General features: G+C 55.2%; 1 protein-coding gene across 1 annotated transcript; it reads left to right on the forward strand.

The window, feature by feature from the left end:
* Wnt4 (Wnt family member 4) lies at window positions 1–25384 on the forward strand. The gene is made up of 5 exons (XM_070037683.1): window positions 1–116; window positions 13566–13801; window positions 21673–21804; window positions 21899–22041; window positions 22516–25384. Exons 1-5 carry the CDS (start codon window positions 40–42, stop codon window positions 22981–22983), a joined length of 1056 nt encoding a protein of 351 aa, XP_069893784.1. The 5' UTR covers window positions 1–39; the 3' UTR covers window positions 22984–25384.
* The last annotated feature ends 1885 nt before the right edge of the window (window positions 25385–27269 follow it).

Here is a 27269-nt window from a genome sequence, read left to right on the forward strand (position 1 = left end):
GCAGCCGCCGCCCGGGGGCCGAGCGCCCGCCGCCGCACCATGAGTCCCCGCTCGTGCCTGCGATCGCTGCGCCTGCTCGTCTTCGCCGTCTTCTCCGCCGCCGCGAGCAACTGGCTGTAAGTTGGGCCGGGACCCGGCGGGGCCGGGCTGGGGCCGGGCTGGGGCCGGGCGGGGCGGGGCGGGGCAGCCCCTGGGGGCAGCGGCCGGTGCCAGGCGGCGCGGGGCAGCGGGCGCGGGGGGCGCCCGGCAGGTGTCTCGGCGGCCGGACGGGAGGCTCGCTCGCTCGCTCGCTCTTCCTCCGCCCGGAGCCTCCCTCTGGGGACTCCAGCTCCACTTCTGCTGGGGTCCGGCTTAGCAGCACCCACACGCTACCCTGGGCACCCGAGAGCGCAAAGGGGTGCGAGGAGCGGGGCATCGGGCGCAGCCCAGCGGGGCTCCGGGACATAATAGCAGGTTAATCCCGAGGAGTCGGGGCGCGAGCTCCCCGCGCCCCGAAGCGCCGCGCCGCCGGCCGCGTTGGAGACGTGCAGGGACCTGTTTCAGCCTGGGGGGACCCGAGCCAGGCGGAGGAGGAGGGAAGGGACCGGGACACCGAGCCTCTGAGAGCCCGCGGCTGTGCTCTAACCGGCGGAAGAAACTCCTTCTAGCCCCTGAGAAAGACAACAGCCCGAGCCACCTCCTGGCCGGTCTTGCCCACAAGGAGGGAGGGGGTGAGCGCTGGAGACCCGTCTTTCTCCTGGGCTGGAGCTGCGCTCAAGGCTCCCCGAATAGGAGTGGAAGGCTTGCCGAGGTGGGAGGTGGGAGGGGGGTGGGGAGTGGGGGGAAAGGGTTCCAGGGATGAGCTACAGAGCTGGGTGAACTGGGAGCAAGAGGACGCTGCACTCCTTCATTGCTCGGCTGTGACACTTCCCCGTGCCCCAAGCTTAACCCTGGCCCCAACTTCTCCTGCCCAGGGCTCTGCCCCCATCCTCTGTGGGCAGCCAGTGGGGAGCCAGGCTTCCAATATTGATCTGAAAAGCACCGAGGTGGGAAGGGGGGGGGGGATAGCCCACAGTGTAGCGGGGTTTCCATGGAGACAGCGGGACAGGGGGGAAAAAATCTCTGCATCAAGACCAAAGAACAAATATCTCCCATGAAATTGCCCCGAGTGTCCAATGGCTGTTGCTCTGAGGTCATTGTGGCCAGCCAGGGCCCTGCACGCTGGAAGGAAGGCAGTATGTCGGTTGGGGTCAGAGCCACCCAGAGCTTGGGGGACTGGAGGTGATGTGGAATTCTCCCAGCTGTTCCGAGAGTGAGCCCAAAGTGGCTGGGGAGCTTTTGTTTTTCTTGGAGCCTTAATTTGATTAACACTTCAAGAGCAGTGGCAGAGCGTACAGAAACCAGGGCACCCACACCTCCTCCTCTGTCCCCCCCCCCCCAGTAGGGTCTGGGTTGCCTGAGAATTGGAGCTGGTTTGTACTTGATTGAGAAAGGGAGGTGTCCCTAGAGCTGGCTCTGAAATGCATGGGCTCGTTGCTGGCAGTCTCTCCAAGGCAGGTTGGGGAGGAACAAGAATTAGGTCTGACTTCGCAGGCACCCAGGGCAGTTGGCACGTATGACCCAGGCCTTCTAGGAACTCGTTAACATCTGTAGTAGAAGGGCTTTCAGGAGAAGCTCCAGTTCTTTGGCTCCCTGTACAAATGGGGAAACTGAGGCCCAGGGAGAAGAAACAACTTGTGAAACTCAGAGTTGAAGGTTGACCCCAGACAGGAGTATTTCCCCTTCCCTGAAGCTGTTCCAAAGTTGAATCGTAGGTAGAATGATCACCCACCTTCAGCCACATCCATGCCCAAGGCCCCCAGGTAAGCAGCCCCAGCTTTGAGGCTTCTGGACTGGATTGCAAAGCACAGGGAGTTCCAGCTCAGCTCAGGAAGTTGGAGACTATGCCATGAGTGGGGGGCGGGAGGGAGAGGAGAGGTTGGCAAACCTGTTCTCAAAACTGCAATAGTTCAGGATGTCCCAGCTTACTCTAACTTGGCTTTGAGCAAAGGTCTCTGCCCAGCCCAAAGCAGGAGGAACAGGGGCTTCCCAGGACCCTACCCAGCCAGAGAGACTCTGGAGGGAATGAGACCCTGGACACAGTCCACCCCCCACCCCCAGTCATAGCCACTTCCTTATGCTTAACCTGCCTTCATCTCCTCCATTTTCCCCTGGCCCAAAACTGGGGAAATTGGCGTCAACCTAGCTCCCAGGAGCCAAAGGTCTAGGTATAAGGACAGGATAGAAGCAAGAACTGGAATGAATCAGTGACCGTGTGTGTGCCTCTTAATTGGCAGGTGACAGAAAACTGCCCTGGGCCCTGTTGGGACTGTCCCAGATCGGACTGGAAAGCTCCCATCTCAGAGATGGACTTGGACTAAAGGCTAGAGAGTCATGACAAAAATAATTATCATAGTGACTCCTACTGCCAGGCACAGGTGGCTTATACTTATAATCCTAGCAACTCGGGAGGCTGAGATCTGAGGATCACAGTTCAAAGCCAACCTGGGCAGGAAAATCCTTGAGACTCATGTCTGATTAACCCCCCCAAAAATAATCCAGAAGTGGCGCTGTGGCTCAAGTGGTAGAGCACTAGCCTTGGGCGAAAAAGCTTAGGGATAGCACCCAGGCCCTGAGTTCAAGCCCCAAGGCCAGAAAAAGAAAAAACCTATTATAGTGGTTTCAAATTCTACATTATAGATTGAAATTCCACATTATAGATGACATTGAAATTCCACATTATAGATGAGACGATTGAGAGTCACAGGAAGACTTACCCAAAGCCACCAAGCTGGTAAATGGCAGGGATGTCTGACCTAAAGCTGCCTCTAGAGGGATCCGCTTCAGACAGACAGGCAGCTGTCCATTTAGACACCATGATGGCCCTGTGTCTTGTTGAGGGCAAGCCCAGCTAGAGGCCTGGCCCCTAGAGGATGTCTGGCAAGGGACAAGGCCTGGGTGCCCCGTACCTGGAGAAAGGCTTCCGTCCAAGGTGGATCCGCTGGCCAGTTTGCAGAAGCCAGGACTGCCTTTTGTCTTAGAGGGGTACTGGGCTGGCAGGGGGGCCAGGTGCCCTGCAGCCTGCAGCTGTTGGGCAGGACAGCACCTGGAGCTGGAAGGGCTCAGGAGCCTGAGGCTGGGCAAGCCCAGAAAAGCTGGCTGCTGTTGATTAGGCTCATGTCTGGCACCTGGAGTGAGCTGACAGCTTGTAGCAGCTCCATTGGCCCAGAGGGGAGGGATAAGGGATGCACAGTCCATGGTAGAAGGCCTGGCCTTGGCCCTGCCATGGATCCCAGCTCAGAACTGTTTCTGAATCATCCCTCCCACACTGGGGCTACAACCAGGAGTTAGGAGACTTGAGCTCCAGCCCTGTGCTACATGCTAAATGGCCTTGGAGAGAGAAGGTGGGAGCTCTTCTGTCCTCTAGGTCATAGTCCTTAGCAGTTTGTTCTGAACCCCAAATGGAAGTTCTGGGAGGAGTGAGGGGTGAATTAGCTGAGATTTCAGCATTGAATGTTTGCACAAAAGGTCAGTGGTGTGCTGAGTAGGGACCCAGTAGGAGTGGAGAAGGAGTCTCTGTCACATTTCCAGACAGGCTAGAAATGTGGATTGGAGCTGGGTCTCTGGGACAGACAGGTCAGCTACTGCCACTGCCCAGCTGAGTGGCCTTGAGCTTTTGGAGCCTCAGATACTGCACCTGAAAAAAAAATGGTACCCATTAGTGCAAATGGGCCATGGAAATCGGGAGGAAAGAGGGAACCCACGCAAGCAGCATGCTGGGCACAGTGCCAGGCACACCAATAGAAACAGCAGCCCTTGGCAGCTGCTGGGTGCTGAAGGCTGTAGTCCCCTCCCTGTCTATAGGGATGGTGGACAGACATTGACAGGATTTGTTCTAAATGGCCCTGTCTGAATCCTGCTCTTCAATAAGAAACCCAGCAGGAGCCTCACTGAGCCAGAGAAATCCAGCATGGCTCACAGTCAAATCCTGCTGGCCAGAGAGATTGTTACACGGCACTCTCTTAAGTGCCACCAGAAGAGGCAAAAGAGCCATCAGGCATCTTACTGGCTCGGATCCCTACAGGTATACATGGTCCGGCCAAGTTCCCGTATGCCTGCTTGCACAGGAACTATGCAACCCTTCTGGTCCTGGGGGAAAATAAGGCTCAGCATCAAGGGCACAATTCACAGGTCTGAGTGTGGGCATAGCCAGGCCAAATGTGTAGCACCAGTCCCCAAGGAAAGCTGTGGCCCCGTTTCCCCCAGAAAACACCTCATTAATTCCCAGCTGAAAAAAAAACTCTCCCTCCCCTCTGAATGGTCATGATCAAGCTCCTCCTCAGAGCCCCTGCATGGCTTAGACAGTAACACCTCCAGTCGTTGACACCAAGATTTCTCCCTGGGAAAGGTGGGAAGGTGGCTTAGAGGAAGAGTGCTCACCTAGCATGCATGAAGCTCTGGGTTCAATTCCTCAGTACCACATAAACAAAAGGCTGGAAGTGGTGCTGTGGCTCAAGTGGTAGAGCTCTAGCCGTGAGCACAAGAAGCTCAGGGACAGTGCTCAGGCCCTGAGTTCAAGCCCCAAGACTGCCAAAATAAAAAAAAAAGACTTCTCCTGACTGTGGCTCCATATCTTTCTTCATCATGGGTCTGTCCTGTGCATTGTAGGGTGTTTTGCAGTATCCCAGGCCCCTGTCCACTGGATGCCAGTCACACACACACACACACACACACACACACACACACACACACACACACACACACACACACACACACACACACACACACAGATGGCAATCAAAAATGTCTAAAGAAAACTGGGTGCTGGTGGCTTCCACCTGTAATCCTAGCTACTAAAGAGGGTGAGATCTGAGGATCAAGGTTCAAAGTTAGCCTAGGCAGTAAAGTAGAGCTATGACTCAAGTGGTAGAGTGCTAGCCTTGAGAGAGAAAAAAAAAAAAAGTCCCAGATAGCCCCAGTCCCTGAATTCAAGCCCCCAGACCAGCAGGGGTGGAGTGGGGGATGCGGTGAGGGAATCTACAGAAAGCCAGTCCCTAGTGGCTCACACCTGTCATGCTAGCTACTCAAGAGGCTGAGAGCTAAGGACTGAAGTTCAAAGTTAGCCCAGGCAGAAAGGTCCATGAGACTCTTACCTATGGTTAACCACCAAAATGCAAAAGGTAGAGCTGTGTCTCAAATGGTAGAATTCCAGCCTTGAGTGAAAAAGCTAAGGGACAGTGCCCAGGCCCTGAGTTCAAGCTCAGTACTAACATTTTTAAAAAATGTCTACAGGCATTTCCAAATGTCCCAAACCACCATGGAGAATGAAGACTTGACAGGTCGCCCACCGGGCTGCTGCCCTATCAGAGCCACACAACCATCCCTGCTACCGCCAGAGGAGGGGGCTGTGTATTCCTTCAGCCCCACTTCAGAGGTCCCAAGGGAGCCGGACTTGAACTTGACTTGCCGTCCCGTGTTTGCATGCTCCGCCTGTAGAGATTCCTACTAACATAGCTCGGCAATGTGGCTGCTGCTGTCCGTGAGACTGTCACACACTGACCTCCCAGGGTCCCTGCTCACATCTGCCAGGTCCCAGGTGCTCATCCACATTGGGTAGATGCATTAGAGAAGGGCTCTGTCTCTCCAGCATTGGCAAATGATGACCCATCTGCAAAGGCCTCAGGTAGGAAGGAGGGTCTGCCTCTCTGCTCTAGGCCCTGGTAATACTGAAATGCACTGTGGTGTTGACACAAAATACATCCCCGTCCCCATCCTCCAGCCAGGGCAGACCCTGGAGCCAGCCTGAGTCTTGCTCCCCCTTCCACTGTGGGGGCTAGGGGACCCAGGAGCAGGCACTGCCCCCCTGGGGGCGGGGAATGGTTTGCTCAGGCAGCAGTTACCCAGCTGTCTACTACAGTTTGACTTCTTCCCTCAGCCCTGGCTTAGCAATTGAGCAACTCAGCAGGCATCTGACAAGACAGGGTTTCCCAAACCTGTCGAAACTCGCCTAACTCAGCCCCTGTGGGCACGTTTGGGAAGCTGAGTATTTGCACCCAGCCTCCTCCTCCTCCTCCTCCTCTTGTTCCTCCTCTCGAGGAGGAAGAGATGGATCTGAGCCAACAGGGCACAGATTGGCCGGGGTGGGGGTGACAGCACCCGCCATTGGCCCCTCCAGGTCACCCCTCCGCTTGCAAGAGCGGCTTGCTGCTCTGCTCTGCAAACGCAGCTGGAAGGCGGAGCTGCGACCCGAGGTTGCTTCCCAGATTTCCACAGGAGTTGCCAGGTTTTATCTCTGAGTCCTGAGCTCCATCTTCTGTGATTCAGCCAGCCCCAAGAAGCCTCGCTCCCTGCGGTGACCTCCCCAGCACCCTCTTCCCCTGCAACCCCTCTCCACCTCCCCCATCTCCTGGCAAACACAACACCAAACTCTGTCTTCAGAGTTCCCCACAACTCAGAACCCCTACAGCAGAGGGGACCTGGTCTTGAGAGAGGAAGGGAGGCAGGAGGGAGGGAGGGAGGCGCCCTGTCCGGTCCTCCCCACAGCTCACTCACGTGTATCCTTCTTGGGGCCCCTTTGCAGCCAGGGATTACCAATGGCCTAAAGGGGCCTCCTTCTTGCTGGGACTCGAAACTGTCCTTCAGAGGCCATTTTTTTCTTTTTCTTTTTCTTTTCTTGAGCTTCATTTTATTCAAGGCTAGCACTCTACCACTTGAGCCACTTTTGGCTCTTTCTGAGTGGTTTCTTGTAGGTAAGAATCTCACCAACTTTCCTGCCTGGACTAGCTTCAAACCCTGATCCTCAGATCTCAGCCTCCTGAGCAGCTAGGGTGACAGGCATGAGCCATAGATGCCACTTCTCACCGTTCCTAACATCAGCCTTGTGATCCCAGGATGAGGTCCTGGGAATTCATCCCAGGAAGAGCAAGCTGGAGAGAGCAGATTTTCCCCTCCCACTTGGGGTCCTCCCATACTAGGATTCCAGACAAGTCACAGACACTACTAGAGGTGGGTGGAGGTGTAGGGAGGGAGGCCTGGGGACTCTGAGCCCCTTTATGCTGGACATCTACTGGGTACTCTGCTGGGGTCTGTGGGGGAGCCAAAAACTCCATCCTGGGTCTCTTGTGTCTTTCCAGAACTTTCCTGTAGCAGATGAAGGCAGACTTGCAGCCCCACACTACTACCCTTGTGTTCTGTGCAGGAGAGGATGAGCAACAGGGGCCAGGGAGGAGCCAAGAGCAGCCCACCAGCCCCCTCAGGTGGAGCCACCAGACGCTAGGCAGGGTTGGCTGGTGATAGATGTCTCAGCTGGGGTGTTTGTGCCAGTACCAGGCTTGAAATCAAGACCTAGGTGCTATCCCTTAGCTTCTTCACTCAAGGCTGGCACTCTACCACTTGAGCCACAGTTCCACTTCCCCCTTCTTTTGGTGGTGGTGGGGCGCTTAATTGAAGATAAGAGTCCGATGGACTTTTCTGTCTGGGCTGGCTTTGAACCTCAGTCCTCAGATCTCAGCCTCCTGAGCAGCTAGAATTACAGGCGTGAGCCACCAGTGTCCTGGCAGCTTGTCCTGACTTCCATCTCACCCCAGACCCCTCCACCAGCTGGGGAGGACATTTCATTAGGTCAGAAGCCACAGGGTATGAAAGGATCTCTGAGTTGGTCTGGGCAAAAGAAACGCTATTTGCTGCCAAAATAGAGGGCAAGGTGAGTTCAGGAAGCACCTTAACCCTTTGACCCCCACTCACCCTGCAGAGACGCCGGGCTCTGGGAGAGAAGGAAAATTCCTACCTCGTGTGCCAGGGCTCAGGCCCTGCATTCCCAGGTCTGAGCAGCTTCTTGGCCCTGAGCCAGTCCCCTGAGCTGGGAGTTAGGAAAAGGGAAGGGGGAGAGGCGCTCCCAAATAGGAAAAGCCCTCAGGTGCAGAAGGGCTGCCTGGAGAGCACAGGGAATCACAGCAGCAGGAAGAGGAGGAGGAGGTGGAAATGGGGGTGCTGAGGTGTCTGAGTAAAGGAGGCTAGGACTCCAAGGGAACGTGGAGAGGGGAAGACACCCTAAGTGCAGACACACGCAGGGCTGGAGAAGGTCTTGTAGTCCTCCACGGCTGAGGGAAGCACAGAGAGTCTTGTGGAGTTGACCTGGGTGTTGAAAGCCCCCAGCCAGACTCCTGCTAAGGCTAGGAGATGTGGGGGACAGGCACTCCAATGCCCCATAAACCCACAGACCACCACGTGACCACCAACAGCTGCTCCCCCTCCCCCCAGGGATTCAGGCTGGTGGTGGCATCTCCTTCCATGGCCCCAGAGCCACAGAGACCACAGGCCTAGGTGACTGTCCCTGCAGCCACAGGACCACCAAGATATCCCCCTCCCCTGTACTCCCTCACTCCTAAAAGTACCCCATAATTCAAAAAATTTGAGCCACCTTGCCCAGATCAGTGTCTGGGGACACCAAACTATACTGACCTCAGTGTCAAGGGTCACCTTTGGAGCTTGAGGACTCAGGTCCCCGAGCCCAGGAGCCAGAATACCAAAATGGGAGCCACCCCTGACTGCCTGTGACACACACACACACACACACACACACACACACACACTCACACACACAGGCCCAGCCACCCCTGGACTACGGTATTGCAGATGGGTTGGTGCCTGTGCCTGCCGCCGCCTGAGGCTTCTGGTGATCTCTTATTCCCCAAACGGCAACAGTGTCCCCTTCTTGTCACCCCTTATCTCCCAGGTTCTCAAAGGGTTGGATCAAAATGGGTCCAAAGCTCCAAAAACCTGTTGCTTAACTCTGCAGACTTGCTTGGAGATTCTCTTTAAAGATCTGCAGTTTGAGGCAGAAGCTGAAGTGGCCCCCTAGGAGTGCCCAGCTGAGGAAAAATGGGGGACCCAGGTCTAAGAGGGCTGAGAGGGCCTTGCCAGGGATGGCAGGGGGTTGGGGGGTACAGAGCCAGGCTGGAGGGCTGGCTGGGGCCCAGCAGAGGGTGCTGCGTGATAGACGGAGGGAGGGGAGGTGGACAGGATGCCCACCACGGGAGAACAGCTGGACAGCCAGTAAGCCAGAAAGACTAAGACCCTGGACAGAGGAGCGGCGTCTCGCTCTCCATGGTACGGATAAACACGTGGAAACCCCAAGTTTGCATCCGGTGACAGAGATGAGACCCGAGCCCAGGCAATCATTCCATGCCTCACACGCCCCTACTGCGAGAGATAGGAGACACCAAAGGGGACACAGCCCACCCAGACCGTGGGTAAGGAAGCGTTCGGAGAGCTGACACGACCAGGGGATGGGATGGGTTCTGGGGAGGTGAGAACCCCTCCTGTTCCCCAAGAATACCACCCTTGGTGCGGGCGGGGGAGGATCCATCTGCTTCCACCTGCCCATGTCCCCCAGGCGGTCATCTGGTGCAGAAACCCCAGTTCCTCTGCCTCCCCCTCCTGCCTGCTTGGCCTCCTTCCTCCCTGAACTACAGGCACAGCCTTTCCTGAGGAGGCTCTAAATGTGGCCCAGGCAGGCAAGGAGGCCAGAAGGAGGGGGCAAGAGAGGCCTGGGCTGGTGTCCCAGCCCCCACCTGGATGTCTGTAGAGCCAGGACCAATGGCCAGGACACTGACCCAGCTCTTCCCCTGCCCTCCTCTCTCCACACAGAGCCTAGGAAGAGCCACAGAGGTGCAGATTCTCCTCTAGGAATTTGTATATTTTATTAAAAAAAAAAAAAAAAAGGCAAGCAAACCTGGAAAAGCTTGGGACAAGCCCAGCTAATTTTAGTTTCTAATGAAAACAGCAGGTGGCCAAGAGGATCTGATCTCCCTGGCAGGGCCAGGCCCTCCAGCCTCTCAGGCTGCAGGCACGGGTGGCTGGGGAGGGCCTCCTGGGAGGAGCTTGGAGGACCTGCAGCCCCTGGTAGAGAAGCCGGGCGGGCACAAGCTGGCAGCAGCAAGCAGCAGCAGGGGCGGCCTGAGCTGGTAGGGAGATCTGATTAATGGTATGGTCATGGCTAGAGTCCTGGGTGGCCGAGGCAGCAGGTGGCCAATTGCTAAGCCTATACTCAGCAGTGGCAGGAAGAAGCCTAAACACAACAGAGCAACCAGGACCTGAGAAGAAGCAGGCATAATCAGGGCCTCCAGAGCAGGCCCGGCCCAAAGGCAGTCATCACCCATGGGGCCCTGGCTCTCTCCCCCAGAAATGGCTTGTGCAGCCGATATTTGAGCCTGGCCCAGCTCCCAGGTCAACGAGTGGCACACGTGTCTCTGGGGGAAAGGTTGAGCCACTGTCAGGCACTGCGAGTGGATTCCAGAAGCCTTCAGGAGCGGTTGGGCTCAGCCCCAACTGCCTCCAAGCCCTCGGCAGCCCCATCCAACTCCTCACCCCTACTCCTTCCTGCCCTGAGGACTTACCTAGCAGCAAGTATTTATGTTCCATGCACTGGGCAAGGACAGACTCGATTCGGGACAAGGCGTCAGACCCTTAGCTGCCCAGAGCTGAGAGTCCTTGCTGATGGCTGCTTGCTAACTGTGGGACATTGAACAAGTCTTCTCTTCTCTGTGGACCTCAGCTTGCTAATCTGTAAGATGAAGCCAGGCACTAAGCAGCTACCAGGAAAGCCAGTAGACACAGGACAGGCAGAGCAAGTCCCCCACCCCCACCCCAGCCCATGCCCAGCACTTCTTCAGCACCAGGCCGGAGTCCCTCAACCCCCAGAAAAGCCCCTTGGGTCTAGAAGGGAGAGGATGATGGGAGGCCAGGCCTCCTGTTGCATGGGAGGGTAGCTGATGTACCAGGGGAAAGCAGGGCTGGATGGCAAGCATTGGTGCCACCAGAGGCCATTTCTCATCTTCCCAGACTTGGCCCCAGTGGTTCACAGCCACACTGGGGCAGCAGCAACCCCGCACTCCTGCTTTGGTCATGCCAACCTGCCTCCAGGTGTGTTTCCAAGCCCAAGGCTCCTTAGGGCCATCTCCCTCCTTCAGTGGCAAAGGCACTAACTATCAGCCTGCTGTGGGACCCACAATCTTGCTCCAGCACCAGCTCCAACAGCAAGAAAGGTCACAAGTATTCCCATTCATGGTGCCCATGACAAGCAGGCTCTGGGTAGCTGGGGCTGGCACCAGGTCACAGTAGGCTGCTAGCTCCACCGGGCCTCCCACCCTGATCCTTCTGCCGATGGACCCTGCCATGAATGTCTGCCTCCATCAGGAGCCAGGGTCCAGCACACCAGACCCCGCCATTGGCCGGATACAGGGGGAACACAGGCCTAGTTAGGGACAGGCTCATGCTGTGCTTCTGCATCAGAGGGAAAAAGCCCCCATCCAGTTCCCAGAGTCCACACCCAAGGAGGAGAGGAAAGGATCCACATTCACCTCAACCCCTGTCCCCTCACCAAAGGACACTAGGGCCTCATAAACGTGGACCTGGCCCACCGCCAGTAGCTGAGCTCTTGGCGCCCCCTGCAGGCCGAGCCCAACAGGTGGGACTGGCTCCATAGGCGGTCCCTTCCCTACAGCCAGAGCAGGGGTCCTCAGGCAGGGCTGAAGAACAGGGGCTCCCTCTTTCACATGCACCCTTCTACCTCACCACCATCCTCCCATGCCATCTCCCTTCTGAGAGGCTCATGTGACCTCTGAGGGGCCTGTCCAGGACTCTACCAATCCTTGTACATCCTTTGGGTTGGACCGTGTAGGGATTAAAGAGGGGAAAAGGGAGGTCTGGGAGACAAGAACACAGGGACAAGTTGAGCTTGGACTGCTTTGTCTGTGATCACCCACCTCGTAGTGGCCCATCTGAGCTGCCAGGGAACCTCCACGGCTGTGACCAGCCAAGAGTCCAGTTCCGGGCCATACCCAATCATGGAGGCCTCTGCCCCACCCCTCACGGCTGTATGGAAAGCCACACTTGGTCCCACAGGCAGGGGGTGGAGGTGACCTATCTGGGGCCTGATGCCACCTTTAGGACAACAGGGATATGCTAGGTTGAGTCCCTCCGGCTCACCATGGGCGCTTACTCAAGACCCTTCTCCACGCTTCTCAGCGGGGCCTGGGTCCCTTTTGTCCCAAGCTCAGTTGCAGACCAAACACTACCTGAAGTAGGGTCCAGGCATGCTTTTCCTGAAAACCCTGTAGATATTTCCAAGGAACAGTCGGATGCCAGAATCATCTGTTGGTCCAATCCACATGGCTGCTTTTTGCATACTTCCAGGGCTAGGAGGTGGGCCACCGAATGCACCTAGGCCAAGTTTCTTCAGTGGAATAAACTCGGTTCCTGGGGCTTCTGCCCCCAGTGTCAGCTCTAGTCCTTGACCCACATAAAAAATTCTGCTGCCACCTAAGGCCAGGACCTCAGACAAAGCCTGTCCTCCTCACCTGTTACTAGCTGTGACCTTTACACAAGGCAAACTGTTTGTCTAGGCCTCTTTCTCTTTAAAATGGAACTTCAAGCCAAGCACTGTTGGCTCATGCCTGTAAACCTAGCTACTTAGGAGGCTGAGATATGAGGATCTCAGTTCAAAGCCAATTTGAGCAGAAAGTCTGTGAGACTTTTTTTTTTTGGTAGGTTATGGGGCTTGAACTCAGGGCCTGGGCACAGTTCCTGAACCTCTTTGTGCTCAATGATAGTGCTCTACCACTTGAGCCATAGCTCAAGTGTTTAATTGGAGACAAGAGTCTCACGCGGACTTTTCTGCCCATGCTGGCTTCACAATCCTCAGATCTCAGCCTCCTGAGTAGCTAGGATTACAGGTGTGAGCTACCAGTACCTGGCTGGTGAGACTCATACTTCAAACTCACCATCAAAAAGCTGGAGATCGAAGCCGGGCTCTGGTGGCTCACACCTGTAATCCTAGCTATTCAGGAGACTGAGATCTGAGGACTGTGGTTCAAGCCCAGGCAGGAAAGTCCATGAGACTCTTATCTCCAATTAACCACCAGAAAACTGGAAGTAGTATTGTGGCTCAAGTGGTAGAGCACTCACCTTTAGTTGAAGAGCACAGGGACAGTGCCCTGGCCCAGAGTTCAAGCCTCATGACCAACAACAACAAAAAAAAAAGCTGTAGGTTGAGTTGTGATTCAAGTGGTAGAGCACCAGCCATGAGTTTAAAAAAAAAAAAAAACCTCAGGGACAGAGCCTAGGCTCTGAATTCAAGCTCCAGGATCAGAACTAAGGATTAAATGCAATCATGTCAAGTATTTAAACCCAATCCTGATGAAGTTTCTTAAAAGTTAGTTCTTATTATCATTATCACAAAAATTTCCTCTTTTTAGTAGAACTTTACTATTTTCTTTCTTGTTCATCACCAACCACTAATGACTAAATTTAGAAAACAAATGTGGGTTCTTGCCTCATACCTCAGGATCCCCAGCTCCTGAGAGCCAGGAAGCTTCGGGGGGGGCACAGGCCTGCCCCCTACACCAGAGGGAACTCGAAGCCAGGACCAGCCGAGAGGCATAAATAGGCTCCCTGAGACGTGGGTGTCGCCCAAGTAACATGCAAAGCAGAGGTGGGCCCAAGGCGGGGGAGACAGCTCTGCATGGCGCTCCTCTCCCTCTCCCCAGGTACCTGGCCAAGTTGTCCTCGGTGGGGAGCATCTCCGAGGAGGAGACCTGCGAGAAGCTCAAGGGCCTGATCCTGAGGCAGGTGCAGATGTGCAAGCGGAACCTGGAGGTGATGGACTCCGTGCGCCGCGGCGCCCAGCTGGCCATTGAGGAGTGCCAGTACCAGTTCCGGAACCGGCGCTGGAATTGCTCCACCCTCGACTCCCTGCCCGTCTTTGGCAAGGTGGTGACACAAGGTGAGCAGGGCTCAGGAGCAGTCCCATGCAGCGGGCGGGGGAATAGGGGCAGAAGCTGCCCTCATTTTACACCCGAAGAAGCAGAGGCTCATGTAGTGGACAGGACTGGCTTGCCCCGGGCTTCTCAGAGAGTGAAGGACAAAGTCAGGCTTCCAACCCAGCTGGTGCTCTTCCCCCTTTCATACTCAGCTTTGGGTGTGGGATCCATCTCATGGACATGGACTTGTATGTTTAGTAATATACAAGGCACCTTGTCTCATGCCTGTAATCCTAGCTACTCGGGAGGCTGAGATCTGAGGACTGAGCCCAGCCCAGGCAGGAAAGTCTATGAGATGCTTATCTCCAATTAACCAACCCCCAAAAATCCAGAAATAGAGCTGCCCTCCCTCAAGTGATAGAGCACTAGCTTTGAGCAAAAAAGCACAAGGACAGTGGGCAGGCCCTGAGTTCAAGCCCCAGGACTGGCACATGCCCATGTGTATACACACACACACACACACACACACACACACACACACACACAATGATGGGACAGCTCCATCCTCTCTAGTTTACAATCCAGTGGGGAACAGTCATCCATAAGAGGAGTGGCTTACATGTATAGAAGAGTATGTGCCACATGTGGACCAGATGGTGTTTTAAAAGTTGTCATCAGCCCTTTGAGACAGGCTTCCATCCTGCAACTGAAGAATGAGAGGCACACAAAGGTCACATCCCACTTTAGCCCAAGGTTGCAGAACTGGAAAGTGGCAGCGCTAAGCCCTGAGCCCAGAGGCAATATGCAGTATGAGCTGTGCATACTCACAAGGAGGAAACACCACGGGAGACGTTTGGATGCCTCTCCTGGCCAGCACAGAGGTGCTCGGGGAAGGCAGGCCCTCAGCAGAGACAAGCAACATGGAAAGACATTAAGCCAAAGGGAGATGGGCCAGGCATAGAGGCTCTCCGGCACTTCCTTGAGAGGTACCAGGTCACTGGCCTGAGGCAGTGCCACAAGCCAGGTGCCTCTCCTCCTATTTCCTGAGCACGAAGCTGACCCTTCAGAGCCACCAGAGTCCAGAAGGTCCTTTGACTTGCTTAGGTAGCGAGAAGGGGTGGCCTGGGCCAACCTTTGTCTTGGCACCTGTAGGCCTGGATGGCCAAGGAGCCTGGCAAACCATTTGGATGTTGTTGGAAACCAGCTGTGATACAAATCTGGAAGCCATTCTCCTGGGAGCTGGCAAGGGCCAAAAAGGCACGGCCATGCCTTGCATTACTGAACTTCACTGCTCTTGAAAAGCAGCAGAGAATATCCCAGAAGCAGAGAATCTCCCAGGATGATAGTACCCAGGGATGCCTGGTGGGCAAGGCTCCAAGAGCTAACTTCAAATATATTTTTATTTTGAGATAGAGTCACCATGATAGCCCAGGCTGCCCTTTTCAATCCTCTGGCCTCAGCCTCCCAAGTGCTGATAGTATAGGCACATACCACCATGCCTACTCTACCAGGCTGCGTGTGTGTGTGCATGTGTGTATGTGTGTGTGCACATGTACATGCATGTCAGTCCTCAGAGTCTGGGCACTGTCCCAGAGCTTTTTTGCTCAAGGTTACCACTCTACCACTTGAGCCAGAGCTCCACTTTATTTTAGGTGTCAATCCTGGGCCTTGAACTCAAGGCCTGGTGCTGTCCCTGAGCTTTTTTCTCAAGGCTGGTGCTTTACCACTTGAGCCACAGCTCTACTTCTGGTTTTTTTTATAGTTTATTGGACATAAGAGTCTCACAGATTATCCTGTTCAGGCTGGCTTCAAACCATTATCCTTAGATCTCAGCCTCTTGAATAGCTAGGAATATAGGCATGAGCCACCAGCACCCAACCAGTTCCAGCTTTTTGGTGGCTAATTGCAGAAAAGAGACCTAATTGCTCACAGACTTAACTGCCCAGGCTGGCTTTGAACTGCAATCCTCATATCTCAGCCTCCTGATCAGCTAGGATTATAGGCACAGCTCTGGATTCTTACTGTGAGGAGTGGGGTCTTCTCTCTCTCTCTCTCTCTCTCTCTCTCTCTCTCTCTCTCTCTCTCTCTCTCTCTCTCTCTCTCTCTCTCTCTCTCTCTCTTTCTCTCTCTCACACACACACACACACACACACACACACACACACACTTTTTTTGCCACTTTCTGTTTTTATTTCAAACTTAGAGAAAAGTGGCAACAAATAGTACAAGGAATTGTATATACTCCAATCTCCAACCATTTTCGTCTTAACACATGTGCTTACTGTTCTACTTAGATATAGATACATATGCACACCTTTGTGCAAGCCAGGAACATGCACTGTGTTTCAGTACTCCTGGACTGTAGTGTATAAAGTCTCCCTGCCTAACCCCACTCCTCCCCCATTCCCAGAAAGGCTTTTTGTGGGGACATTATTGGCTAGAGCACTACCATTTGAGCCACTCCCCCAACACCACCACCCCCAGAGTCTTGATCTCTTCCCAGGCAAGGTGACAGCTCACAGGGCTGAAGGCTGGAAGGGAGGACAGTCAGTGGACATCATCTAGTGACAGTAAGCAGGAAGGTCTGAGAATAAAAGGGAGTGTGATCAACACCAGCCCTGAGGACCCTGTGGACAGGTGTGTTTGTCACGTGTGGCAGGGGCTAGGAGAGGTCTACCCCATCAGCAAATTCTAGAAGCACTGTGGAGAGTCTGAGGTGGCTGAGTCAAGCTCCTGGGAGCTGAGACTGGGCTGGTCATCTCTTCCCAATAACTCTCCTCCTTCCTCTTAGAAAATCTTCAAAGATCTCCACTGAGCAAGAGGAAAAGGATTCCATCCAGGCCAAAACCTGAGAAAGCCCCAGAGTGGTTAACGAGGCTTCTCTGAGCCTGTCCCCACTTGTCCCAGGACACCTCACAGGGCTGTCCCCAAGGCACAGTGACATAATGGGTGGGAAGTACCTGTGTAGGTGTTGACCCATTCTCACAGCTGACTATTGCGCTGGGCAGGCCTCTTGTCCTGAGCTCTCAGGAGGGAATCTGGCGTGCACACACACACATACACACACACACACATACACTCATTGCCTAGCTGGGGGGTGTGGCCTCAGCATGGAAGAGAGCAGAGCTGACAGATTCCTTGGGTCCAAGCCAGGGGTTACTTAGAGAAAGAAGAACAGGAGCCCAGTTGGTCGAGGGCCTGTCAGATCACCTAACAGATCACAGCTCTGAGCTGGGGATCCTGTTCCCCGCCTAGCTGAGAAAAGAACAGACAGGACCAAGACCCTGGCTTTACTAGTGATTGACTATGAGATCTTGGGCAAGGTCCACACATCGGGCACCAACCCTGTGAGGATTCAGGGAAACCAATGCTTGTACAGGGTGACTCTCATAGGTAAAGGGTTAATTGACGCTCACAGGGTTTGGGGGTGGGGCATTTACCATTGCTAGCATTTCCAGAGGTGTCCCAGCCCCCAACGGTAGCTCCCCCCACAAGCAGAGAGTCCACCCTTGTTCCAGTAAGCTGAGCGTGTGCTCCAGGCGAGAAGATAGACCATCTTTGGGATAGGTGGAATCGAGGGCAACAGGAAAGTGGTGGGTCTTGGCTAAACAGACATGAAGGGCCAAAAGAGGGCTGGCCCTCAAGTTTTAGCTTCTGCCTAAGCCTTGTGCTTTGACCAGCACCTGCCTGCGTGTGTGTGTGTGTGTGTGTGTGTGTGTGTGTGTGTGTGTGTGTGTGTGTGTGTGTGTGTGTGTGTGTGTGTGTGTATGGTGTGTGTACAGGATGGGGGATGGCAGGGGTACAAAGAGTCAAAGGTATGCTGACTGGCCTGAGCCAGATGGAGCAGGTAGGGGGGGTCGAGGGCTGACAAAAACTCTCTTGCTTTCTTCCATCTTGAAGCAGTATCAGGCCTCTCTGTGACCTCCATCAAACCCCTTGTCCTCAAAGAGAACTCCGAGGTCTGATATCCCTGCAGGCGGAATGGCTACATTGGAAAGCAGCGTAACACACTGTCCACCCCAACTACCCATCATACTAGGCTGGACTGAAACATCCTGGTCACATGGCCACAGCCATTTACTTTTTGTTTTTGTTTCAGTACTGAGGTTTGAACTTAAGGCCTCACACTTGCTAGGCAGGCGCTCTACCACTTACGCCATGTCTCCAGCCCCTTTCTGTACTGGTGATTTTCAAAGTCAAGTCTCATTTGACAGCCAGGCTGGCCTGGGCTGGGATCTTCCTACTGGTGTTCCCTGAATTGCCTTGGATACATCACTATGGCTGGCCGTTAATAGGCATACACCGCACCCAACCTTAGCTAAGATGGAGTTCACATTCCTTTACACCTGATTGGCTTCCAACTACAATCCCTTGATCTCTGCCTCCTAAATAGCTAAGAGTACAGTCTTGAGTCACTGTACCAGGCTCCTGGTCACCTTCTGATGCCATCAAATAAGTTGCAGGAGCTCTGGGGAAGCATACCTCAAGGGAGATTTCCAGGGTGCAAGTCCCCGGAGGCCACAGAGACCACACATAGAAGACAACTGGAAGATGAAACTGCCTGGACAGTGTGAGACAAGCAGGCCAGTGGACAGGCCTGGAGTCCCCGTAGTATGATGGCCGGAACCGGCGGTGGGGTCTCCATGCAGAGAGAGTACAGTCGTCCCATGTTAGAGGAAGGAGACAAGACTCAGAGAGGAAGGCCATGCTGCTCATGAATCTTAACAGGGATATGGCCCCCAATACTTTACTGCTCCCAGGTGCTCCACTGTCCCTTCAAGCCCAAAAGGCTGCCTGCAGACCCCATCACCTAACAGTCTCCCTGAGTCAGCCTGGGAAATATCGGAGCTGTGATCATTCCCTGACCTCCACCAGACCCCTACCCACCTGGTGCCTGGGGATGGCCAGGCCTGGAGCTTCCTTTCTAGTCCATCTCAGCCTCAGCTAAATCGCTGAGCGCTCCTTCCTGCCTCACTGGGGCAGGCAGACAGACAGACAGACAGGCAGGCCCCAGTTCCAGCTTCCACTTGGCCATTTGCTATGCTAAGGAACCCAGGCAAGTGCCCCGAGCTGACCTTTGCGTCTCTAGAATAGAGCTGACTGCCAAGGTTGTCTTGAGCCCTGGATAGCACGTGGAAAGGCCCTGGCACACATTGGGACCTCAGGAATAACAGCTATCACGTCTGCAGGATTGCTCTGAAGCCCTTGCCTGCCTTGGCCCCTTGAAAAGGATGCCATTGAGGCTAAACCCAGAGGACACACAAGAGAACTGGGAAGAAAAAGCTAGCAAGAAGAGCTGGGTGTGGAGAGGGTAGAGGCCTGTGGGAAGAGAAGAGGGCTCCAGGGCAGTGGCTGGCTCTTGAAAACTCTGCCTTCCCTTAGCCAAGACAATGCCGGCTTTCCTGCAGCTGGAGCACAAGGTCCTTGCCCAGGTGTAGTCTACCTACCATCTTGCTGGCAATGGCAGGCCCACCACACGCTTCCCTATGAGAAATCTCAGAGGAGAGCAGGCTTTGCTAGGACCCCCGATAGACAACAAGCCTCCAGCCTGGGCCCCTGGGAAGGAAGGAAGAACCCCAGCAGTCCAGGGGCTGGACCTCGGGCCGGTGGGAGAAGGCTGGAGGAACCACTACCATTTGGGCAAAGTGGCATGCCCACATCCTCCAGGTCCCCTGGGCCTCCTGCACTGAGCACAGAAATCACCTGCCCCCCACCCCTAGCAAAGAATCCATGGAGCAAAGTGAGCCTATCCTGCAGCAGGTGAGGTTTAGGGTAGAGCCTAAGGAATCCCTTCTGGAGGTAGGAGGTGATGGATTGCATGCGTGTCCCTGGTGCTCAAGGCCTTGGTCAAAGGGAACGCTCTAGAGTCAGGATGCCTGAGTTCAGATTCTGATCCTGCCACTTCCTAGCTGAGTGTGCCTCGGTTTCCTCATATATAAACCAATGGCTGCAAGTATTCGCTTTCTAGGGTGCTGTGAGGAGTATATAAACTACTAGATGGGCATGCGCAGTGCTGGTACACAGCTTTGTGGAAGATTCAATGATTATCTTCCCTTGAGTCTTTCTTTGGGACCATCCTCGAGCTGAAGACACCCCAAACATCCTTGTTCCCTGAGGCTAAGGCAAAGGGAACCTGGAGTCCTAGCAGATGGGTGTTAGTTTAGGGAATGAGGCGGTGGGGGAGGTCTCCCTCAACAACCTCACAAGGAAGAGAGCACCCCCAAAAGCCTTTACACTTAGCCCAGAGTGGGGCTGGGCCAAGGACAGCCTGAGAGTCAGGAGAAGCTGAGGAGGAGGGACCCCGCAGCAGGGAGGGCAGAGGCAGCCCACCAGGCCCTTCAGTCCTGTCTCCTGCTTTAACTACCCTTCCCCCTTGGTCTTTGGGGCAAAGATTTGTGCTGGTTCAGGCCTGGAAATGCCAGAAATACCAGAGACTGAAGTCGTCTCTCTTTGGGCGGCCACAGTATAAAACCAACCAACATGAGCCTGCTATTAACCTCCATTAACTTGGAGAAGATTCCATCCCAGGCTGTCGAGGCCCCGTGGCTCCAGCCAAGCCCCTCGATGCTAGCCCAAAAAGGCCAAGCAGAGAGTAGGCAGTGGAGCGGGTGATGGGTGGTATCCCCAGCTTAAGGACAGCACCGAGAACAAGGAGTCCTGAGAGTTGGGGTCCAGCTGCCGCCCACCTCGGTGCCCAGCCTCAGCTGCCTCTGTCCACAGACAGGCACAGAGAGGCCGATTGTTCCCAGCTGACCACGGTGACTGCTCCCCAGGCAGCTGGGAGCACAGGCCTGGGTGTCACAGAGGTAATTGCCAGCCATGGGGCTGAAGCCTGCCCCCACCACTCCTGCGGATACAGACCCTGTAGCAAGACACAGAAGGACAGTCAGGACACACAGAGGCCCCCACAGGGCCTGGGAGAGGAGCAGGGTCTGCTGTCTGCTTGTACACACAACCCCACCTCACCCCCAGAAAGAGACTCCACAACAGCTACACCCCCCCCCCCCGCACCATTCCTAGGAGGATAAAAACATCCATTCAGGCAGGGGAGGCGGGCCCACACCAAAATAGCATCACTGAGCAGCCATGGCGAGGACGGAATCGCCGCAGTGGAGAGGCGGGTGGACCTGTGCTGGACCGAGGCCCGCTTCGGTGGCCTCCTGGCCCTGTGGTGGAGACCAAACCCTTCCTCTCTCTGAACCTGAATGTGGCTGTCGATACCCTGGGGGTAGATCAAACTGGGGGCGGGGGGGAAGGGGGCGGCAGAGGATGTGAGTACAGTAGACACCCCTACCCCACAGTAGAGTTAAGTAGTAGGAGCTGCTGTTATAATTTGCTGGATTTGATATTCAGCCATTTTCAGCAGTGGGCCCAGCCTGGAGGAAGAGCCAAGGTGGGGGGGGGGGTCATAAAAGGGGTGTGCCCCTCTGAGCCTGAAGAGCCAGCAGGCAGGCTGCAGCGTGGCCTCACAGCTCTGTAGCATCAGGGGCTAACTCACCTCCTGAGCTGGCTTGGACTCTCCTAAGATGGCCTGATTGTCACTCTTCTTCAGGAGCTGAGTGGGTGCAGGCCAGCTGCCAGCCCAGCCACATATAGCATGACAACCAAATGTCGCTCTAAACCGGGGCCCGCTGTGGGGAGGGCGCTCCGATCTGTATGTGTGGCGGTGTGGGCAGTGCCCGGGGCACAGGAAGTAGGTCTGGCTCTTGGGGGCATCAGCAGAAGCATCTACTCAGTCCCTGGCTTGTGGCTTCTGCCTGCTGGTTCCTCCCCTTCCCCCCACCCCCACCCCTCGGTCTCCAGCACACAGCAGGCCCCAAAGACCCTTCCTTCTCCAGAAAGGAGGGTGTGGAGGAGCCCAGGACCCAGCCCTGCCCTCCTCTGCCTCCCACAGGGACTCGGGAAGCGGCCTTCGTGTACGCCATCTCTTCAGCAGGTGTGGCCTTTGCGGTGACCCGGGCGTGCAGCAGTGGGGAGCTGGAGAAGTGCGGCTGCGACCGGACGGTGCACGGGGTGAGCCCGCAGGGTAAGCACAGGAGGCGGTCAGGGGGCGCTGCGTGGGCCTTGGGCCCTGGTCCATACTCACCACTCCCTGTGGCTCTCCGCCCTTCACACCCTAGGCTTCCAGTGGTCAGGGTGCTCAGACAACATCGCCTACGGCGTCGCCTTCTCCCAGTCCTTCGTGGACGTGCGGGAGAGAAGCAAGGGGGCCTCGTCCAGCCGGGCTCTCATGAACCTCCACAACAACGAGGCCGGCAGGAAGGTAGGGGAGCCCTCGCCCCCCATGGCACGGGCACCGGGCACCTCCCTCCAGGGGCTGGGTGGGAGCAGGCATGACAGGAGTTAGGGGGTGGCGTTCTTCAGTGGTAAGGGGCGTGCAGCCCGTCTCACACACATTTAAGCAGCAGAGCCAGGACTCCAACCCTTCTATCACCCCCAAAGCCTGCCCCACAGCACCATCTGTCTTCCAACATGGCGACACGGGGTGTCCCCCTCGGTCATGTCACAGGTCACTCATGGGACAATGCCCTTCAGTGTTTCTCCTCTGTCAACTTGAGTGCCCCAGGGGTGGGAAGAGCATCACACTCATCTGTCCCCAGCCCTGCCTCCCAGGCCAGCATGGCATCCCATGAACCCTCAGGGTTCCCAAGGCCGTGGTGTCCCCTGATCCACACATCCCCTCCCCGGCCTCCGCTGCCTCTTCCTGATGGCCCGTCTCCTCACTCTCTCCCCTCAGGCCATCCTGACACACATGCGGGTAGAGTGCAAGTGCCACGGCGTGTCGGGCTCCTGCGAGGTAAAGACGTGCTGGCGAGCCGTGCCACCCTTCCGCCAGGTGGGCCACGCCCTGAAGGAGAAGTTTGACGGAGCCACCGAAGTGGAACCACGCCGCGTGGGCTCCTCCAGGGCGCTGGTGCCCCGTAACGCACAGTTCAAGCCGCACACAGACGAGGACCTGGTGTATCTGGAGCCCAGCCCAGACTTCTGTGAGCAGGACATGCGCAGTGGCGTGCTAGGCACGAGAGGCCGCACGTGCAACAAGACGTCCAAGGCCATTGATGGCTGTGAGCTGCTGTGCTGCGGCCGTGGCTTCCACACGGCGCAGGTGGAGCTGGCCGAGCGCTGCAGCTGCAAATTCCACTGGTGCTGCTTCGTCAAGTGCCGGCAGTGCCAGCGCCTCGTAGAGCTACACACGTGCCGGTGACTGCACCCAGCCCGCGCCCAGCGGTCACCCAACTGGCCCCGGGGAAAGGCCGATAATTTAAACAGTCTCCTACCACCTACCCCAAGAGATACTGGTTGTATTTTTGTTTGTTTTGGTTTGGTTTTTGGGTCCTCATGTTATTTATTGCCGAAATCAGGCAGGAGACCCCAAGGGCACCAAGCGGGGCTTTCCCCAAAGCCTCAGCCTGTGTGGCTGCCACTGACCAAAGGGACTCTGCGCTTACCTCCGGCAGCCCCCATGGCCACGGCCAATCACTCAGCTATGGAACCCACCATCTAGGGAGAGCAGGTGCCATCTTGATGGAAGATCACCTGGGGAAAATGGAGCTCAACGCTCCACCCCACACATACCCAGGGACCCCTGGAAACTTGAGCCTGGTAACTTTGTCCCTCAGACTCCCTGGGAAGGAAGGAAGGGGCAAAGGCTCATTTCAGCTCTCACCGGCAGCTGGAATCCAACCTCTGTGGCACCTTCCAGCCAGGAAGTGCAGCTGAGGCAAGGGAAGCACTGCAGTCTCACCCCACAGCCCAGCCCACCCCAGCGCCCCCTCCTCCCACTCCCCAGACCCTCCTAGGTGTGAGGTTAGGCTGCCATGCTGGTTCACAGGTCCCAGCCCTGTGTGAGTCACCCCTCACAGTGCTGTCCTCTGTAAGGCAGAATGGAAATCTCACAGACAGACAGGAAAGGGCTGTGTACAGTCCTCCCTCCCATATCTCACTCACTTAACAAATTTATTGAGCAAATACTGTGTCACAGGCCCTGTACTGGGGCATCTCCCTTAATAGTCCCAGCAATCCTAGCAGCACACAAGGAGGGGCACACCCTGTTTGTGGCAGGGGCCATGCTTGCTGGGCCCCCATCCTGAGATGGGCAGAGGCCACTCAGGCTCGTCCTTGGTCCTGTATCCAAAGACACAGTCACTGTAGGTCTTCTGAGGTTTGAATCGTCTTAGCCAAAAGAAAGGACCAGGGAAGCCAGAGGCCACAGGCTGGGCCAGAGCCCACACGGCCACAGAGGAAGGCAGGCTACGAGGGAAGAGGCGAACGGCTGGAAGGTGGCCTAGTGAAATCTTAGCAGCTGGGCCACTGTCACCTTCAGGACCTCCAGTTCTCTGGGGCCCCAGACACCGTGAAGACTGCAAGAGATTCACCAACGGATAGCCCTAGCAGCCAGGACCTGGCCCTAGACACCTGCCAGCCGAGGTGTGCCAGCCCAGCCTTCTGGGAACAGGACACACAGACTCAACTGCTACTTAGTTGGGCTCCCAACCAAGGAACTTGCTGCCAGCCTGGTCTCCAAGCTGCCTACCCACTGGGAGTCCTGGGCTCCAGGGCAGGGGCCTTCTTGAGCTCCAGAATCCCCTTTGGAGCTCGGAGACACCCCTGCCCCCCCGCCCCCCCCCCCCACACACAAAGCTCTTGAAGGTGGGCTCTTGAACTCAGTGTTTGAACACCAAGTCCCAGATTCAGAAAATGGGCTCAGACCTGCACAAACTCTCCTCTAGGCCTGGTTTGTGCATCCTGGGGTTTAGTTCCCTTACAGACAGGCCCTCATCCCCCAACCAAGCTCTCTGCTCATTGTCCATCCAAGGAGGCCAAAACCAAGAGAGATGCTGGAGCCACATCTGATGTGGGGAGAACCTTGGGCAGGCTGGCTCTGATATGGATGAAAGTTGAACTGACCAAGGGTTCCCACAGCTGCCCGGCTGAGCCCACTGTTCCTCTGATGGATTCAGTCCAGCTGCCTGCTTGGCATCAAGGAAAATATGAACCCTCACTGGCAGGGCCAAACCTGGACAGAGGGAACAATGGAGCTGCCCCCTTGGGGCCAGTATGGAGCACTCTCCAGGGAGTCCAGGCTGCTTGCTGGTCTGATGGGCACTGTCCCAGGAAGAAGTGAGAGGTGTGTGCCCAAGCACAGGCTTCCCTGCCTGCCTGCCAGGGAGCTCCTGGAAGCTGGTCCTCCAGGGGTTCTGAATGCTGTAACCACCTTCTAGGAACCGCTGCTGAGCCATCCTGCCTCTGCTGCCCAGGACAAAGAATCCACAGCCACAGGAAACGGGAGCTTCAGTGCACATGCCCGGGTCCAAGCTGTCTCAAAGGAAGAACTGAAATAGGTCTGACAGAGCCCACACTCCTGGTTACACAGGAGCCTTGGAAACTGGCCGGAGGATCCACGTCCTGGCCCAGCTACTCTCCACCATTCTTGCTCCAAGGCGAACGTGATAACTTCTGAGGCCTAGAGCTGGATAAATGCCAGCTCTGGGTGCTGCTACCCCCACGCTGCAGTCCCACCCCACCCTCTAATTTTTATACAAGGCTCCTTGCCATGTGACAGCCCATGACATAGTCTGATGCACGATAAAACGATTATTTCTTTATCTGGCAATTGTGGCAGTGACTTTATTATTTTTACTAGAACAGGGTAAAAAGAAAGACACACAAAAAAAGAGTATTTACTAAATATATTCTTATAAAACACTGTTGCCTGTGTACGCTGGTGGCTCAGGCCTGTAATCCTAGCTGCTCAGGAGGCTGAGATCTTAGGATTGCAGTGTGATGCCAACCCAGCCAGGAAAGTCAGTAAGACTCTTATCTCCAATTAACCACCAAACAGCGGGAAGTAGACATGTGGCTCAAGTGGTAAATCACCAGCCTTTAGCAAAAAAGTCTCAGAAACAGAGCTCAGGCCCTAGGTCTAAGCTCCAGGAACAGCACAAAAACAAAATAAGCAGAACTATTACCAAGCACATTCTAGACATGGAGACCTCCTTGTTTCTTTTGAACTGGTTTAAGGCCCACAAGGACTACATAGCTGCTCTCTGAAATTCCCCCATGAATATACAGCTGTTCTGTTTTTCTGAGCTGACATGACCAGCTATTTCAACCTTGGCCTTTCCAGGAGTACTGATGTAGAAAGGAGGATCTGGTGAAGTGGGTGTTGACAAAGGAAGTTGGAGACAATGGAAAAGAACTAAGTTGTGCCCCGGGTCAAAGGAATCAAGGTCTGTCACTGATGGTATGAATGGAACCAGCCAGAATAAGGACTTGGGTAGAGAACTATTTATAACCAAGCAAAAGCACCAGCCTAGGCTCCCTGCTGAAGAGACCCAGGAGCCCTCCTTCAAGTGTGTGAGCTCCTCCTTGCTAAGGGAGCAGGGGCCTGTCCCCACTCTCACCGCAGCCAGTGCACACAGTCCAGGAGCAGTTAAGACTGTGCTTGGCTTTCCAAACACTGAGTGAGTGACAGGAGAGCCGGAGGAAAGTGTTCTCAGTACAGCAGGGCACACATAGTTCTGTGCAGACGTGGTAGGAGGTGGTCTTCCTAAGGGATGGTGGAAAAGCACACTGCATGCTCCAGTCAGGAACAGAGGTGGGAAGATCAGGAAGATGGCACCAAGAAGTGAAGGTGTCTGTGCTAGCTATTTTCTTTTTTTTTTTTGGTCAGTCATGGGGCTTGAACTCTGGGCCTGAATGCGTCTCTGGGCTTTTTTTGCTCAAGACCACCACTTTAAGCCACAGCACCACTTCCGATTTTCTGGTGGTTAATTTTTTTTTTTTTTGGGGGGGGGGGTCCGGTCGTAGGGCCTGAACTCAGGGCCTGGGCACTGTCCCTCAGCTCTTCAGCTCAAGGCTAGCACTCTACCACTTGAGCCACAGTGCCACTTCCAGCTTTTTTCTTTTTGCTTATGTGGTGCTGAGGAATCGAACCCAGGGCCTCAAGCATGCAAGGCAAGCGCTCTACCACTGAGCCACCTTCCCAGCCCCTCTGGTGGTTAATTGGAGATGAGAGTCTCACATACGTTCCAGCCCAGGCTGGCTCTGAATCATGATCCTCAGATCTCAGCCTCCTGAGTAGCTAGGAGTACAGGTGAGAGCCACCAGCACCCAGCTCATGCCAGCCATTTTCTAGATTTCAAAAAGGTCTCAGATGTTGAAATCAGACCTGGGTTTGAATCCTACCCAATGCTTCCAAATCTCTCGCTTGTGGATCCTTCATTAATTCATTCTTGGCCTCTCTGGAACACGTTTATCCATCTGTAGCGTGGGGCTTCCCCCAACCACATGCTTCAAATGGGACTAAATTAAAAAAGAAATTTCTTGGGGGTAGTAAGATAACCTAAGCAAAGCTAAACAAATGGCAACCTTTATTATAGCAGTTATGGTTGCTATCAGATGATGAAGGGGCTAGAAGAAGGGATTAAATGGTGGGGGGTGGGCAGAGACAGTGTGGGACAGACAAGGAGTGGAGGCAGACACCTGGCC

Source organism: Dipodomys merriami, unplaced genomic scaffold (assembly GCF_024711535.1).
Source record: "Dipodomys merriami isolate MVZ:Mamm:240054 unplaced genomic scaffold, mDipMer1.0.p SCAF_28, whole genome shotgun sequence".
Lineage (NCBI taxonomy): Eukaryota > Metazoa > Chordata > Mammalia > Rodentia > Heteromyidae > Dipodomys > Dipodomys merriami.